General features: G+C 43.5%; 1 protein-coding gene across 2 annotated transcripts in view; it reads left to right on the top strand.

Annotated features, from left to right (window-relative positions):
- The window catches only part of LOC146789562 (uncharacterized), a 127836-nt gene that overhangs the window by 23609 nt on the left and 89294 nt on the right, over positions 1-14933 (top strand). For both annotated transcript variants that reach the window (XM_085631762.1, XM_085631763.1), the window contains exons 2-3: positions 5102-5173; positions 7483-7636. In XM_085631762.1, the coding sequence (XP_085487888.1) occupies positions 5116-5173; positions 7483-7636 (212 nt within the window). In that variant the 5' untranslated portion in view covers positions 5102-5115. The remainder of the gene's footprint in view (positions 1-5101; positions 5174-7482; positions 7637-14933) is intronic.

Here is a 14933-nt window from a genome sequence, read left to right on the forward strand (position 1 = left end):
TTGGGGGCTGGCTGATTTCAGCCATGATAATAAAGATCTAAACTTGCTGTGATTGTTAATTCCATTTGTATTACAGGAGAAAACCCAAATATTTTCCATTATCATCCCAGGAGTAGTCATAGAAATTTCTTCACCTTAGCTGCCCAAATGCTCACGTCTGTCAATAAACTAATAGCTCTGAATTTCCAGCCAGCCTGTCACTGCCTAGCCTGTACAGGCCGCGGAGCCAGACTGTGTAGCCACAAGTGTCGCTTGTGGCTCCCACACGCATCTCCTAGAGGTGGCTTCCGAACAGGATGAAAAGGCCTTCAAGAGATTCAACTTCAAAACGTTGCACTGCTACGAATTCTGCTAAAAAATCTATTGATCCTATCGGGGTATTGTTAAGTTCTCTCATGTTTCTCCCAGGTTAAAAGCCATTTTAATCCTGATGTATCAGATGCCCGGCTACTTTATTCAAATTGGCTGCTAGGATACTGGTAACAATTTTATAGTCACAATTGAGTGCGAGATTGGGCGATTAAATTAACACTATAGGGGATTCTTACCGGGCTTTGGAATTACTTATATTACTACTTCATTGCATGTCTCTGGAACTGACATACCATATATCAATCTGGAGTTAAATAGCTTAACCCAAACTGGGATGATCTCCTCTGCAATTGTGGAATAAAGTTCACTAGGAATCCCATCTCACTACCTCCAGGGTTTCACTACTTCTAATTTCTTGACACAGATATTGTTGTTGATCACTAGACAGTTTAGGGAGATGTTTTTCTCAAAGTCAGTGTTCCAGGTCTTCTTTGTTTACAGTGAAATCTTCTGTATAAAGCTGCTGAATACATTTGTGAAACACAGCTTTAATCGTATTACAGTCTTCAACTGTCACACCTGTATCCCCGTGAATTATCTACCTAATAAAATTCAGATTTCTTTCCATCCTTGATTTCCAAGATAGCAGTTTCCTGCAACACTCTCCGTGTATAATATCTCTTGCTCTGCTGACTTTGCATTACTGCAACACCTTCTTCTCAACTTTGACTCTAAACTTCAATTGCAGATTCTCAAGTACTTATGGCATCCCTTCCTTTCCATCTCACCTAGTAAGTTTGCTTTTAGCACCCCCTCCTATTTCACCATCTCCTTTTCTAGTTGCGAAAGTAGCGCCTTTTCTTTCCTCACCAAGCTTATTGATACATTTGTGAGAGTTCCCCTTAACCAGGCTTTATATGCGTCCCACATTACATGCATGGGTGCTTATGTCATATTCCAGTAAAAAAACTCATCTGTGCCTTGCCATATCTTTGCCACTATCTCAGCCTGCAGGAAGATCCTTCTACTAACCAAACACCTTCCAAAGCTGTGAAGATCCTGTATCACGATTTTTAAGAGCATAGCTGCGTGATCTGACAGATGTATAGGGAGGTGTTCCATCCCCACTTCTTTCTCCACTTCCTTTCTATCCATGAAGAAATAGTCTAGTTGAGAATAATGACCATTCTTCTTGCTGTGGAAAGTATAATCCCTGCAAATCTCTTTCATTCTACGTAGGACATCACAGATATTAACATTTTCCACCATATCATCAAATATGCCCTCATCTTTGGGGAGCTAATCTGAATCCGTGCCGAGGATCTGTGGAGGTTAATATCCAATAAGACATTAAAATCCCCACCTAAAAAGATGAGAGCATCAAAATAGACCAGATTAGAAAAAAGTTGAGTTAGTGGAGTAACATTGTCAATATTTGTGCCATAATTGCTCACTAAAGAGTAGAGGATTCGGTGACTTTTATTTCAGCATTCATCCAACGCCTTCGAGCATCAGCTCTATGCTGGACTAATTCCTACCCTGACTTTGCTTTAAGTAATAGGGCTATATCTTTAGTGCAATGGGATTGATCTGTAGCAACCATTTTCTTCACCCAACTTTGTTTTAAGAAAAGATACCTACATTCCTGTCTCAGAAGGTGAGTTTCCTGAAGCATGATTGTTTGGGATTTCTGCTTATTTACATATTGTAGGATTACTCACTGCCTCTTTTTTACCCTTAGCCCATTTACATTTCAACAAAGAATAGCTGGAGACTCTTTCTTACTTATATTTTCTTTTCCTTCCCCATCCGCACTCGTCTTATGAAACAAACTTGTTCCTGTTTGATGCTTTGCTTGTGTATCTTTCTTCCTAAATTGAGGACATAAAACTTCTTTTGATTTTTTCTACAAGCTCCCCACCACATGTGCACCCTCCTGTGGAAACCCTTCCAGCTATATAACTAGGCATTCCTGCTGCCTATTTGAACTCATCTCTTAGAAGTGTCAGTAACATCTTCCTCCTCTAACAATCATTTATCTGGCCTCTCCCTCTTTGCCTGTGCTATGAAGGTGCCCACATCTTCTGGATCTAAAAAAATGTGCATCTTACTCCCCCACTAACCTTCAGAATAGCAGGAAACTTAAGTTGCACACTAGCCCCCAGCTTCTTTCCTCCTCCATTCTGTTTCCCAATCCCCATTGTCTATCCGCTGTTTCCTTGGAGATAGCTGATCGAATCCTAAAGGTGGCCCCTAATGCTTGCAGTGCTTTTCCCTCAGAACTAAACGCTGATTTTTTTCTGTAATGTTTTTTGGTCATTGTTGTATCATCTCTGCGATGGCCTCAGGTGCCATAGGCAGCCTCTAGGAGCTATGGCAAGGTGCCAGATAACAGGCTGGGGGAGGGGAAGAAGGGGGAGGGATTGCACAGTGGTGATGGTGGGGTTTTTCCCAGGTGATCCCCAAGCAGTGTGGGCTCCAGGTACGACGGGAACTCTAGAGGGGAGGGGGTCGGGGGCTGCTTCAAATTTTTGATCAGGAGGCAAAAATCCATGTGGGTGTAGCATTATGGATAGATGTGCCATTGCAAGAATGTAGGATTTTTTAATAAAGTATAGTACATCCGGTAAATTTAAAACTTGTTTGCTATTTAGCGCCATAGTGTCGCAACTTGGAGCTGTGGCATAAAAATATTATTACCCCCAGGTCCCTTATATCCTCGTCCCATTCATTACTATGTGGAGATAACCATCTCCCGACAGAAAAAAAGGATCAGAAGAATGCTGGGACACTAACCCCGCCCCTCCCACCGGGAGTACATAAGGGGTACTTACCCAGCATTCCTCCTGTTGCCTTCCCCAGTTTTTTGGTTGGGCCTTCAGGTCCTTTTGGTCGTGCGGGTTGCTTGGCTTTGGCTTTGGCTTCCCGACTGTGTCCTCAGTTGTTGTTTTTTTGCCCTGGCTGTTCCTCCCCTGCGCGTGCCCTGCCTTGGGTTGTGCCGGGCTGTTGGGTTTGGATGCTTGTGCATTCCGCCCTGGCTTCTTTTGCTTCTGTGGTCGGGTTGTTTTGTGTTTCCTCTCCCCTGGTGGGTTGGGGTTCCATGCTGTGGTGTTTGGGCCTGTCCCGCTCCTTCGGGACCTCTAGGGGTTGTTGGCCCTCGATCTTGCTGGCCTCTGTGTCTTTGCCCCTGCCTTCTGCTTGGGCTGTTTGGGTTCGTCTCTGCCTGGCCTGTCTCTGGTTGGGCTTGTCTGTTGGTGTTGGTTCCCTTGGGGTTCCCTTGCTTCGGTCTTGGCTTCTCTGGGTCGTTTGTACGTCCGGTTGAACTCCTTCTCTGGTGTTAGGGGTGTGCCTTCTTCGGGCTGTTGCTTCCTGCTCCGGTTTCTTCCGGTTTGTGGTTGGGGTGTTTGCTGGTGCTGTGTTCTGGGGTTCCTGTGGTTCCTCCTGTTCCCTTTTCCTCCTTGTTTTTACGGGTCTCTCTGTCCTGGTTGGTTGCCCTTGTCGGTTCTTGCTGCTCGGGCTCCTTGGAGGTGCTGGTTCCCTTGGTGCCTTGTTTCCTGGTCTCTCGGGCCTGGTGGGTTGGCTTCCGGGGTTTGTTCTTCCTTCCCCGGTGCCTTGGTTTTCCCTCTTTCCCTGTCCGTGTGTTTTTTTCGCCTTCCGGGCTGGGTGCTGGTGGTTTTTTGGCTGCTGCTGGCCTTTTTCTCATGGGGCCTGCTGCTCTTTTATGGGGTTCTGGGAGTTTGTCCTCTGGTCTCTCTAGGGTCGGGTCGTTTGCTTCCCTTCTCTTCTGGTTTGGTCCTGCCCTTGGTGGGCTTCTCTGCCTTTTTTCTCTGGAGACGACTTTGGTTGTTTTTGATTCGCGTTTCTCTGGCCCTCTTGTCCCCTGGGTGTTTCGGCTGGCATGGGTTCTCTGTGCCTGGGTTTGGCTTCTGTTGCCTGGTTCTGGCTTGCCGGCCTGGTGGATCTTGGCCTTTCTCTTTGGGTAGCCTCCTCGCTGTTATTTCCTTCTTGCCTCGGATGGCTTGTGTGTCCGTGCTCTCCCCTTCTCTGGTTGGCTGTGGGGTGTTCCTGCTGTGCGGTCTGGTCGTCTGGATGTTCTCCCGTTGTTTTGTTGGGTGCGTCCTGGATTTGTGGGGCTCCCTCTTGTCGGGGGCTCTGCCTAGGGTTTCGCCAGTTCTGCCTTTTGCTTCCTGCGGTTGCTACCTTGGTGTGGTTTCCAATGTTGGCTTGTGTTTTGTTGGGAAGGCCGGCTTTTCTGCTTTGGTATTCTCCACATAGTAAGGAATGGGACGAGGACATAAGGGACCTGGGGGTAATGCTCTATTACTTACCGGTACTCTTCATTACTCCGGGTCTCGTTGTCCTCGTCCCATTCATACGTCCCGCCGTCCCTCCCTCCCGGCCGTCCTTCCTGTTGTGGGCTTGGTTGTTCAGGCGGAATGCTGGGTAAGTACCCCTTATGTACTCGCGGTGGGAGGGGCGGGGTTAGTGTCCCAGCATTCTTCTGACCCTTTTTTTCTGTCGGGAGATGGTTATCTCCACATAGTAATGAATGGGACGAGGACAACGTGACCCGGAGTAATGAAGATTACCGGTAAGTAATAGAGCATTTGCACAAATACTATGAAGCACTTATGTGAACTGATAATAATCCAACATCCTTGCCCTGTAGGACATTTGTATTTCACGAGTCATACCAGTTCCAATTGAGCTTCACTTGTCAACTGTACTTCAGTGTTTCCCACTCAGGGATTAATGAATGTTTTTATGTGTTTATATGTTTCATTTATAGATCATGCTTGAAAAATGGACGAGAAAGGAGATGAAATAGCAATTATTGGCATTGGATGCAATTTCCCCGGAGGTAAATGTACACAAAATTGAATTCTTAGACAAGGCACATCTCAAACACTTTTTTGTTAGAATGCCAAAGAAATAATCACATTCATAAAGAGAGCAAGGGTGATAACTCTGCTGTGTAAAACGATAGGCTGCAGTTAGGTGACTGAGTAAAAACCAGATATTTATTTCATATTATAGTTTTTAGAAAGGTATTCGAAAACTAGCCCTGTAATGATTTATTGGAATGAAATTAGTATTGCGATCCAGACTCCTGTATCATTCTGTCATAAAAAACATATCTATCAGACCATTGGGTTCCAATAAACGTGCTGACAAATCCAAAATTGCTGCCATGTAATAAGTACGAATATTTGGTAGCGCTAAACACCCCTGCGCGGTTCCCAACTGTAGTATTGGCAGCTTGACCCTAGAGGCTTTCCTATTCCATACAAAAGGCCTAATCATTGAGTCAATCTCTTTAAAGTAAAGGGAGTTAATCTTAAGTGGTACATTTATAAAAAGAAAAACCAATAGGGGAAGAATAGACATTTTGATGAGTGCTACACGGCCAATCAGTGTTAACGGTAGAAGGGTCCACCTGTCGAGAAAAATTTTAATTTTATTGCGCATTGCTACATAGTTCAAAGTAAATAATTGTTCAAATTGATTGGAGACGTAAATACCCAAATATCTAATAGGTTCTGCCTTCAAGGCTTGGGATTTAAATTCTAAGGGTAAAAAATTACAGTCTACATTCAGTGTTAGAACCTCGGTTTTGTTTTGGTTTATTTTGTACCCACCAATCAATTCAAATCGACTGAATTTGGGAAAAGCCGGATCAAGATTTTGTTTGTCAGGACGCAGATATAAGACTATATCATCTGCAAAAAATTTTAATTTCACCATTCCTTCTATTGGGGGTTTAATTTCAGGATTTCCACGAATTCATATAGCTAGAGGCTCAATAAAAAAGGTGAACAGGATAGGGGACTTCATTCTGTTATTTAATGGCCTGAATGATCTCCCACATCAGGTGCTACTCCGCTGACCTCTCTTTGACTTTTTGCTCCAAACCATCCTCTCTATATCCCAGTGAGGATTGATCTCCCTTGAGGTCCTAAATGCATCCATTAAATCCAGCCTTAAACAGCATTTGAAGATGCTTATACCACAGCACTCCATGGGAGATTCACATGCCAAGCTACTCCAAGATGGGTCCAGGGCAGGGTCAATACAAGCCGGAGAGAGGGACTGAAGTGGAAAACCAACTCAGCATGATGTATTCGATATCTCAGCCTACCTGTATTGCTACAGTCTCCTGAAGGAGGACTGGGAAAACTGCATCTATTAACCCTCAGTCAAGGTGTGACGGCGTCTCAGGTTCCTCCAGCGGCTCATTCACATTTGGACTTCAGGTCGCCGCCCTCCACTTTGCATTGCAAAGCCTCTGGCATAGAAACCATTCCAAGACTCAATTTTATGGTATAGTATCTAGGTCTCCAGATTATCAGGAAATGACCACAGCGAAGGCCAGACTAATTCTTCAGGAAAGTCAAGCTCAAGAATTTACCAGAAGGAATTACTGGCAGTGCTCCTATGGGCTATTAAAACGGCATAGATGGGAGAGTCAGCTTTTTTCGTCTATTCCATTTCTGTGCCATCCACTCCCCCACAACAAAATGTTTTGAGAATTTCAATACTCTGAATCATCAGTAAGGCAGGGATGTGTCCCATGACCTATTGGAGTTAATTATTCAATGCAGGGAAAAGTGCAAATGCTGCAAATGGCACACAGTGAGAGTTAAGACAGTAATGGCCGTACACCTGGGATTTATGTTGAATACATAAGTGTAACGTGCTGGCTTTCATGGACCACCTCCTTACATTCTGAAGGGTGGTCGCATCGTTTTGCATTGTCGCTGTTTAATGTGGTGAATGATTCAGACTGTTTTCTTTTGGCCCGTGGTACACTGTGTAACCATAATATTTAGCTTTCTACATAGCGCGTTTCAGATTTTGCTGTTTTAAGAGACAGAAGTATTTTGTGACTGTACTTTGGTTTGAACGAATGCATTATGCTGTGTATTAAACAACCTATGCTAGTAAATTGTGGAACATTAAAAGTAAGAAAGGCTGAGGGGGAGTTGATCTCCTAAAATATAGATCACACCAGATATTAGCCGCAAGCGCTTAGTTCACTGAACCATGATGTCAGTGAGTTCATTTGGGGTTGTGTGTTAATTTACATGTGACTAGTTTCTAACGATGCGCGTGCTCAAGGTTGAGATTCATATTTTAAAAGTAATTGTATTTTTATACAATCCTCCTCAGGTGAAGGGATTGATAATTTCTGGAAAGTTCTTGTTGAAGGGAGAAACTGCACGGTCGAGATACCCCCAGAAAGGTTTAATACCAAAGATTGGTATGACCCAGATGACAGCAAGCCAGGAAAGATTCGTACAACACGAGCGGCCTTAATTGATGGGTAAGTGTATTGTTGTTGCTTCTTGTCAAGGTATTTTGTCGTCGTCGTTTGCGTTCTACTTTGCCATAGAGATGTGAAAAACAGGCTTTCCTTATTCTTACCTAGACATGGAGACCGTTGGGTAGTTTAAATGCTTTTCTTCCGCAGACACATGTTCTAGTTACCAACACCCCGCGGTATATTTAGGATAGCTCACAAGTTATGCTCATATTATTAATTATTCTTGACCAACAAACAATGTATATGATTTACATCAAAATGTGTAATAAGAAAATGTTTGCACTTTGTGGTTTTATTTTGCTGACATGTATTTATCAGTAAACGTAAAGAGAGTTAAAATGGCAACAAACGTTGTCAATAGGTACAAGAAAAAAATGATGGCATAATATGGGATAAATATATTTCAGTACTGTACATTTAATGCATATTTTATGTTCCGTGTCCTTATTGAGGCGAGGGGCTGAAGCCGAGTACCTTTATTGGTCATGGAACTCTTACTACTGAAAATGTTTAATCTCTATCATCTTTGGGCCTCGCACCTCCCCCCTCTCCTGTTGCCAAGAGACATTGGTGCACTGTGGGACACATTTAGGGGCATATCAACAACAACCGGCGATAATTATCGCTCAGCGCTCTTAGTGTGAGGATAATTATCGCCGGCTAGCGTGAATTTTTATCGCTGATATAGCGTGCTATTAGCAACGCTTATCTCAATAGCGATAAAAATCTACACGCTAACAGGCTAACGTGAGATTATCGCTGGAAACCCAGCGATAATCACACGTTACCTTGTTGATAGGGACAGGCAAACTTAGCCATGATATCCTCCTTCCATAGGATATTATGGCTAAGTCTGAAAATTACCAGACGTAAAAAAGCAGCGTTAACCGCGGTTAGCGCTGCTTTTTTTGTCTCTAACAGGGTTAGCGACATTCTTGATAATAGGAGAAATGTCGCTTAGCGACATTTCTCCTATTATTTTACTCTGGAACGCCCCCTTTGCATCTCATTAGAGATGCAAGGGGAAGCCTAGAGTAAAAGGGTGCTAACATGCAAATTTGCGTGTTAGCACCCTGTTGTTGATAGGGCGCTAGTTTTATCTCTGCTTTTTTGGCTTTTAAAGCCAAAAAAGCAGAGATAAAGCCGTTGTTGATATGCCCCTTAGTCCGTCTTGGCTTTTTTGCCAGCAGAACATCGTATGCTGGGTATTTTAGCTCATACTTTTTATGTTGGAAGCAAAACTACATTCCCCAGAATGCAACACATTGTACGATTTAAAAGGCAGGACTGGCTGAAGGTGCCACACAAGACATGGAGCCACTTGACAACTTCAATTGTTCTCTCTGTTGCTCGAATCGTTCAAACTTAGCAGTGCTCTGGGCTACCATGGACTTTTGCTCGTCTACCTTTCACCCATGAAAAATGTTTGTTTCTTTGATTGGCTGGCACTGCTCTGCTGCTTCCTGCCAGCTGAGTAACAGAGGCTGCATTTCAGCGATAATGAGGGAATTTGGTGTGCTGTCCTCAACTGCTGTATCTTGCACTGAAAGTAGTTACAGATTATTTTATTTAGGAAGTAAGTGTTCTTAGCTCAGTGACATTGCATAAGCGCCTCAAATTACCTATTTCTAGTTTCTAGGGACATGACTTAGAATTTGGCAGGTAAAATAGATGTCACAAACGTGATGGATATGCAGTCCTTTGTATAGGAAGTGCAATATGTTCCAAGGCCCTTGTAATTTATCGGAAGGAATATCCGTCGCGTTTGTGACAAAGTATCCCATCCACCAAACTCTAAATCAAGTCCCAAGAGTATTATTTTCGGATTACAAGTGTGCGTCAGAACTTCTTTTTCACAAATTACATCGGACATAAATATTGTTAACAAAAATATTGTCCAATTGGGTGTAGATTTTCTAATATTAACTCCAATGGGACAATATTTTTGTAAACGAAATTTAGGATGAGGGGTCAGATGTACGACCCTCAGTGTTTGTGACTCGCAATTTGCATTTTTTTGCGACTCACAAATTGTACAACAGTGTCTGAGACATGTTTGCGATTCCCAAATGGGTCACAAAGGACCTGCCTCATTAATATTCATGAGGCAGGTCGCATTTTGCGACCCATTGGAAATGGCCGGCACTCACAGGGATGGTGGTCAACAGACCACCATATCTGTGAGTGCTTTTTCAATAAAGCACATTTTTTGTTTGAAGTGGAGCCCATTTTCCTTAAAGGAAAATGGGATGCATTTAAATAAATGAAAATGAAGCGTTTCAATGCATTTTAAAGAGCAGGCAGTGTTCCGTAGGACCCTTATTACAAGTCAGGTCTGACCTCACAATGCACCAATATTAGGAATATAAGGATTGGGGTTTTGAACAACTTATCTCCTCCCACAAGTTGTATATACATTATATAAGTGGCAAAGACTGATAAGGTTGTGAAGCTAATTAATTTTGGAGTACTGTCCAAACTAAAAATGCAATCCAGTATGTAAAAGCTGGAGAACTGATGAAAACTGTTTGTAATAAGACCAGTCTCACCAAAAAGTTCATATGTATATTTTACAGAGATAAAAGTTGCACAGTTACAATAGACAAAATTACACTGACAATAAAATGGCCATATGGAAAAAGGTCTTGTAGTAAAATTGAAAAAGTGGAGGTGGCAGTGTGCATGTGCATTCCTTTTATAACAATATGTATTACGTTTTAATTTTTTTCTGGTGACAAAAATAATTGACAATCTCAGCAGCATAAGAGCTTAAAGGATAGTAACGAACATTATTTGCATGATTGATTAAAATCTTTGCAAAGAATAATACACACAAAAATATAAACGTATGTACGACTTATGCTGTCGTAAAATCACAATAAGTCATAAAGTGCATATAATAAAGTTCTATGAAAATATATACCATTAAACTTATTGTATAAATACATTTTGACCATTAGAAATAATTTCAATCAAAAGTGTGTTACATATGACTCACAGCTTTTCCATGAACTTGATTAGAAACTTTAGCCGTTTAATATTTAAATGGATACAGACAGGATTCCGCGCCGCCATAATGGCCTGTCTGCATATTTGCACTTTAAGAGGATTAAAAGATCTGCACAAGAACTCCCTACGTTCTCTTTAAAGTGCTGGGCACAAAAATTCTGCATGCATGAGGAGTTCTTTTCCAATATTACAGAGCCTACAGGTAATGTCTATAGTCCTTGTCATGTAGGCAGAAAGTTCAAAGATGGTGATTAAAGAATAGTCAAAAACTAGCCCCAGTGTGTGCAGCAAAGAAAGCGCACAAGGTAGCAGTTCAGTGGCGGAGCTCATAGGGGTGCAACGGGGGCCATGACCCCGGCTTGGTCTATGGAGGCACCCCTTGCCTGGTGCCCCCATGATCAGGATATTTGTTTACATTTTACTATTGAAATACAAAACTTCATTTACTTTACCAGCTAGCTGAGTTGCTAATTTTTCAAATGAATTGTTTGTATTTCAGAAATAAACCATGTCACTATCCCTGTGGCCACACTTGACTCAATCAATCAATCAGGGGTTTATAAAGCATGCTACTCACCCATGAGGGTCTCATGGTGCTGGGGGGGGTGGGGGGGGGAGAGCGGCTCCGGATCAGTCGAAAAGCTAGGTCTTGAGGTCCTTCCTGAACGAGTGCAGGGTCGGGGAGCATCTGATGTTCACAGGTAGTTCGTTCCAGGTCTTGGCTGCAATGTGGTAGAAAGCTCTCCCGCTAGTTCTGTTTCTGCGGATGTCGAGGACCTCTGCCAGGGCGAGGTCGGCAGAGCGGAGGTTCCTCTTGGGTATGTGATTGAAGGGGCCTCCGCATTGTGCGCTCTGAAACACATTTGGCGTTTCAGCGCGCGCAACGAAATTCGTTTTATTTATTTATTTGTTTACATTACACTGGTCAGTCATTACCGGAGTTTACTACCCCCCACACTGCCCCTCCCCCGCCCCACCGCCTCACGGCACTCCCTCCACGGGCGGCTACTGGTCATGTTCCCCACGCCTCATCCTACATACATTTCTAAATTACCTATATGACACAGAGCTGTCAGACAGCCGCTCTCCTCCTCCTCTAATCAAGTGGTTGTACCCATGTTTTGTAAGGCCAGATGTGGTGTACAAGCTTTTTCTGTTATTACAGCAAATCTTGGATTAAACTTTCATCTTGTATATGGGGAGGAACCAAACTGTAAATATTCCATAAGTCCTTGAAAGCTTTCTTGTTTCAATAACTCCCATAGTCATATGCTATTATCTAGGACTATCCCCTTCTGCTCGCACAATCTTTTACTTTCAGCGCCAGGACACCTGTGGAAAACAGCACGCTGAGTAGAACAGAATAGTATACAATAGAATGAAATAGAGACAAAGGGTCTGATTTACTAATAATTTACACAATGCAGCGTAGCAATCACAGTTGTTGTGTTGTGTTGCGTTGTGTGAGAGGGACATAGCAAAACAGCACCATAATAACTAAGGCATGGCGTTACAGCTCCCCTCCCGAGAACTGGCACACTTTTAACCCACCTAGTCACCCCAAAGACAGCTTCGCTCTAGACTAAGGAATAATGTGATTTAGTATTCCTTAGTCTAGAGCGCCCTCCAGTGCAAGTCTTGGTAACGACTTTCATTGTAAAAAGCAACGATGTAAATGTATTGCGGTGTTTTGACCGCGTTGTTGCGGTTGTCTCCCGCCAGCGGGGCACCCCACTGACAGGAATGTTGAAGTCTATTGCCCCACTTTCAACCATAGCCTTTCACAGGTCCTCTGCTTATCGGAATCAGGTACGACAAGCTTATTGCATAGAACTTTAAAGATTGTTTGGGTGCCGCCGGAAGTAGTGAGTTCGATTTGCCAAAATCTGTGCCAGCTTGCTCAAACGTTGGCTGTTCTGACGCAGTGCATACAGTAGATACAATGCTCACTTGAGTGAAACTACGTGCATTGAATCTCGGCGCTCTCATTTCTGTGATCCCAGACAAATCATTTGGCCTATACCTATGATGCCTAAGATGAGCAATAATACAAGGGATAAAGAGAACTATAAAAAGTCGCAATTTATGTCCCCCTGATTTTGTGCAGCGCTTGGATGAGCTAGAGCATTACAAATCTTATTTATATCCTATATGTTTGGTAGCCATCAGCAAGGGGTCATGGAGGTATATTAACCATTGCCAGCTCTCCTAATCAGAAGGGAACTTGTACATTTTAAATACATTTGGATATTTCTTCCATTTCTGTTTATTCTGTTTCACTCTTACCAGACAATAACAATGCTATGTTTAGTAGAAAACAATGGGAAATTTGTGCACACAATTTCCAGCAGTATAATCTACACGCCACTTCTGTTATCAGCCCTTTACCGCAATGGTTTTCTCCACAGAATCCAGCACAGGCAGAAAATGAGAGCACACAACTTCTCTGCAGAAAACGTTACTGCTATAATAATAATCCACATTTGTAAAGCGCGAACAATCACCCATAAGGGTCTCTAGGCGCTGGGGGCCGTCAGGAAGATTAAACAAGCTATTGCCCAGAGTCACATGGTGCTGGGCTAATCTGCCGCCGAGGATCGAACCGTGACCCCCAGATTCTGGAGTCAGTCACCCTGGCCTGCTAGGTTTACAAAGGCAGAGACACTCATTGTTATGTTGGTTGTCTCTTGTTAAATTGTGATATCTAGTCAGGCTGTTGCAACTGAAAGATTGTGGCTAGGTTACTATGCTTCAGCTCCTCCAACCTTTCACACACAGCTGTCTTACAGCGCAGTCTCCATATGTCACCACATAGACCTTCGCTCCATAGCAAACAAACTAAGTGACCCACTTTCTTAGGTTGAAATCTTTTTATTGATTTTAATACTGGAGAAGAACATTACAAAGACATCTCACCTACATCCTCTGGCCGGTGAGGAACAATAGATGATAAATGATAAGGAATCGGAGAATGATAGCCATGTTAAGAATAGAAAGAAGAGTAGGCTGCTTGTCTAGTTGTAGGACTGTCCTTCGATCTGTGGGCAGATTGAGTCGCCTAGTCTATAGACTGGAAGGGGAGGCAAGAGCAGCTCCGGATGGGTTCAGTCATTGATCTGGTCTGTAGGTGTTAGGTGAAGTATGCATAGGTAGACAGGGCAAGTTAATTCTAGGAATTCCTGTGATAGGTACTTCAGGCAGGGTTCCCATATCTTGTCAAATAGAGGCATTTTGTGCTCTATCGAAGCCGGCAGCTTTTTCATGCCTAGAAGATCCCATATTTTGTAAAGCTGGTCTAGATGAGTTCGTATTTTGGTGGTGGCCCAGCTTGTCAGCAAGGCCAGTTTAGCAGCACATAGGGCGCAAGTGATGGCTGGACACCGCGTGGATTTCAGGGGCTATGTCAGGGCATTCAGGAGACCCAGCAGTTTATGACTTGGGGAATTCTGGGAAGTTTGGTGTCGTATATTCGGTCAGTTCAGGCAAGGACATCAGACCCGTAATGCTGGAGCTTCGGGCAGTGCCAAAGAAGATGGATCAATGTCCCCACTTGTCCGCAACCCCTCCAGCAGTGCATGACCCATCCCTCTTTCACTGAGCTACTCGTGCAGGGGTATAGTGCCAATAATGAACTATCTTAAGGAGTATTTCCTTGCCTGAGGCGCTATGTACAGTGGAATGGGCTCACTTTTGAATATCCGACCATTCTTTAGTGCAATTGTGCTGTGGACTTGATTGGGACCTTTGATGCAGTGAGAAGGTATACATGTCAGAAAGAATATGCCTAGTCTAGTAAAAGCCACTTCTCAAATGGTAATAAGAGGTGGCTACCGTGGGGGAGGATAGAGGGTTGAGTGACCCAGTGGTGTAGCCAGGTACTGCCCGTAAGCGGCAAATGGGATATCATTGTAGCATTGTATCTGGTGAAAATTCAATGGCCCTGCTTGGTGAAAGAAGTATTTTGCAGTTCGCGTTATGCCATTGTATGTAGATGGAGCTCTGACAAGCTGTAGGAAAATCAGGATTTCCCTGATCAGTGTTTGTTGGGAAATGCAAGTGGATACCTTTTTCAGGAGCTGCACACTGTCCCAGGTATAGCTCTTAGAACAGGCGAGATGTACACCCCAGGTGGTCTGTGTTGTTTGGGTAGCCAAGGCACCTTCCAAATGGGGATACAGCAACCACTGTGTCAGTGAAGCTCCAGTGCTTCTCTGAGAGGGGCTCGGTTCATTCTTCTATGTCCAGAAGCTGTGCAGCTTGATAATAATCTGTAAGATGGGGAACCCCG

This window comes from Triturus cristatus, chromosome 10, assembly GCF_964204655.1.
Source record: "Triturus cristatus chromosome 10, aTriCri1.1, whole genome shotgun sequence".
In the NCBI taxonomy this organism is placed as follows: Eukaryota; Metazoa; Chordata; class Amphibia; order Caudata; family Salamandridae; genus Triturus; species Triturus cristatus.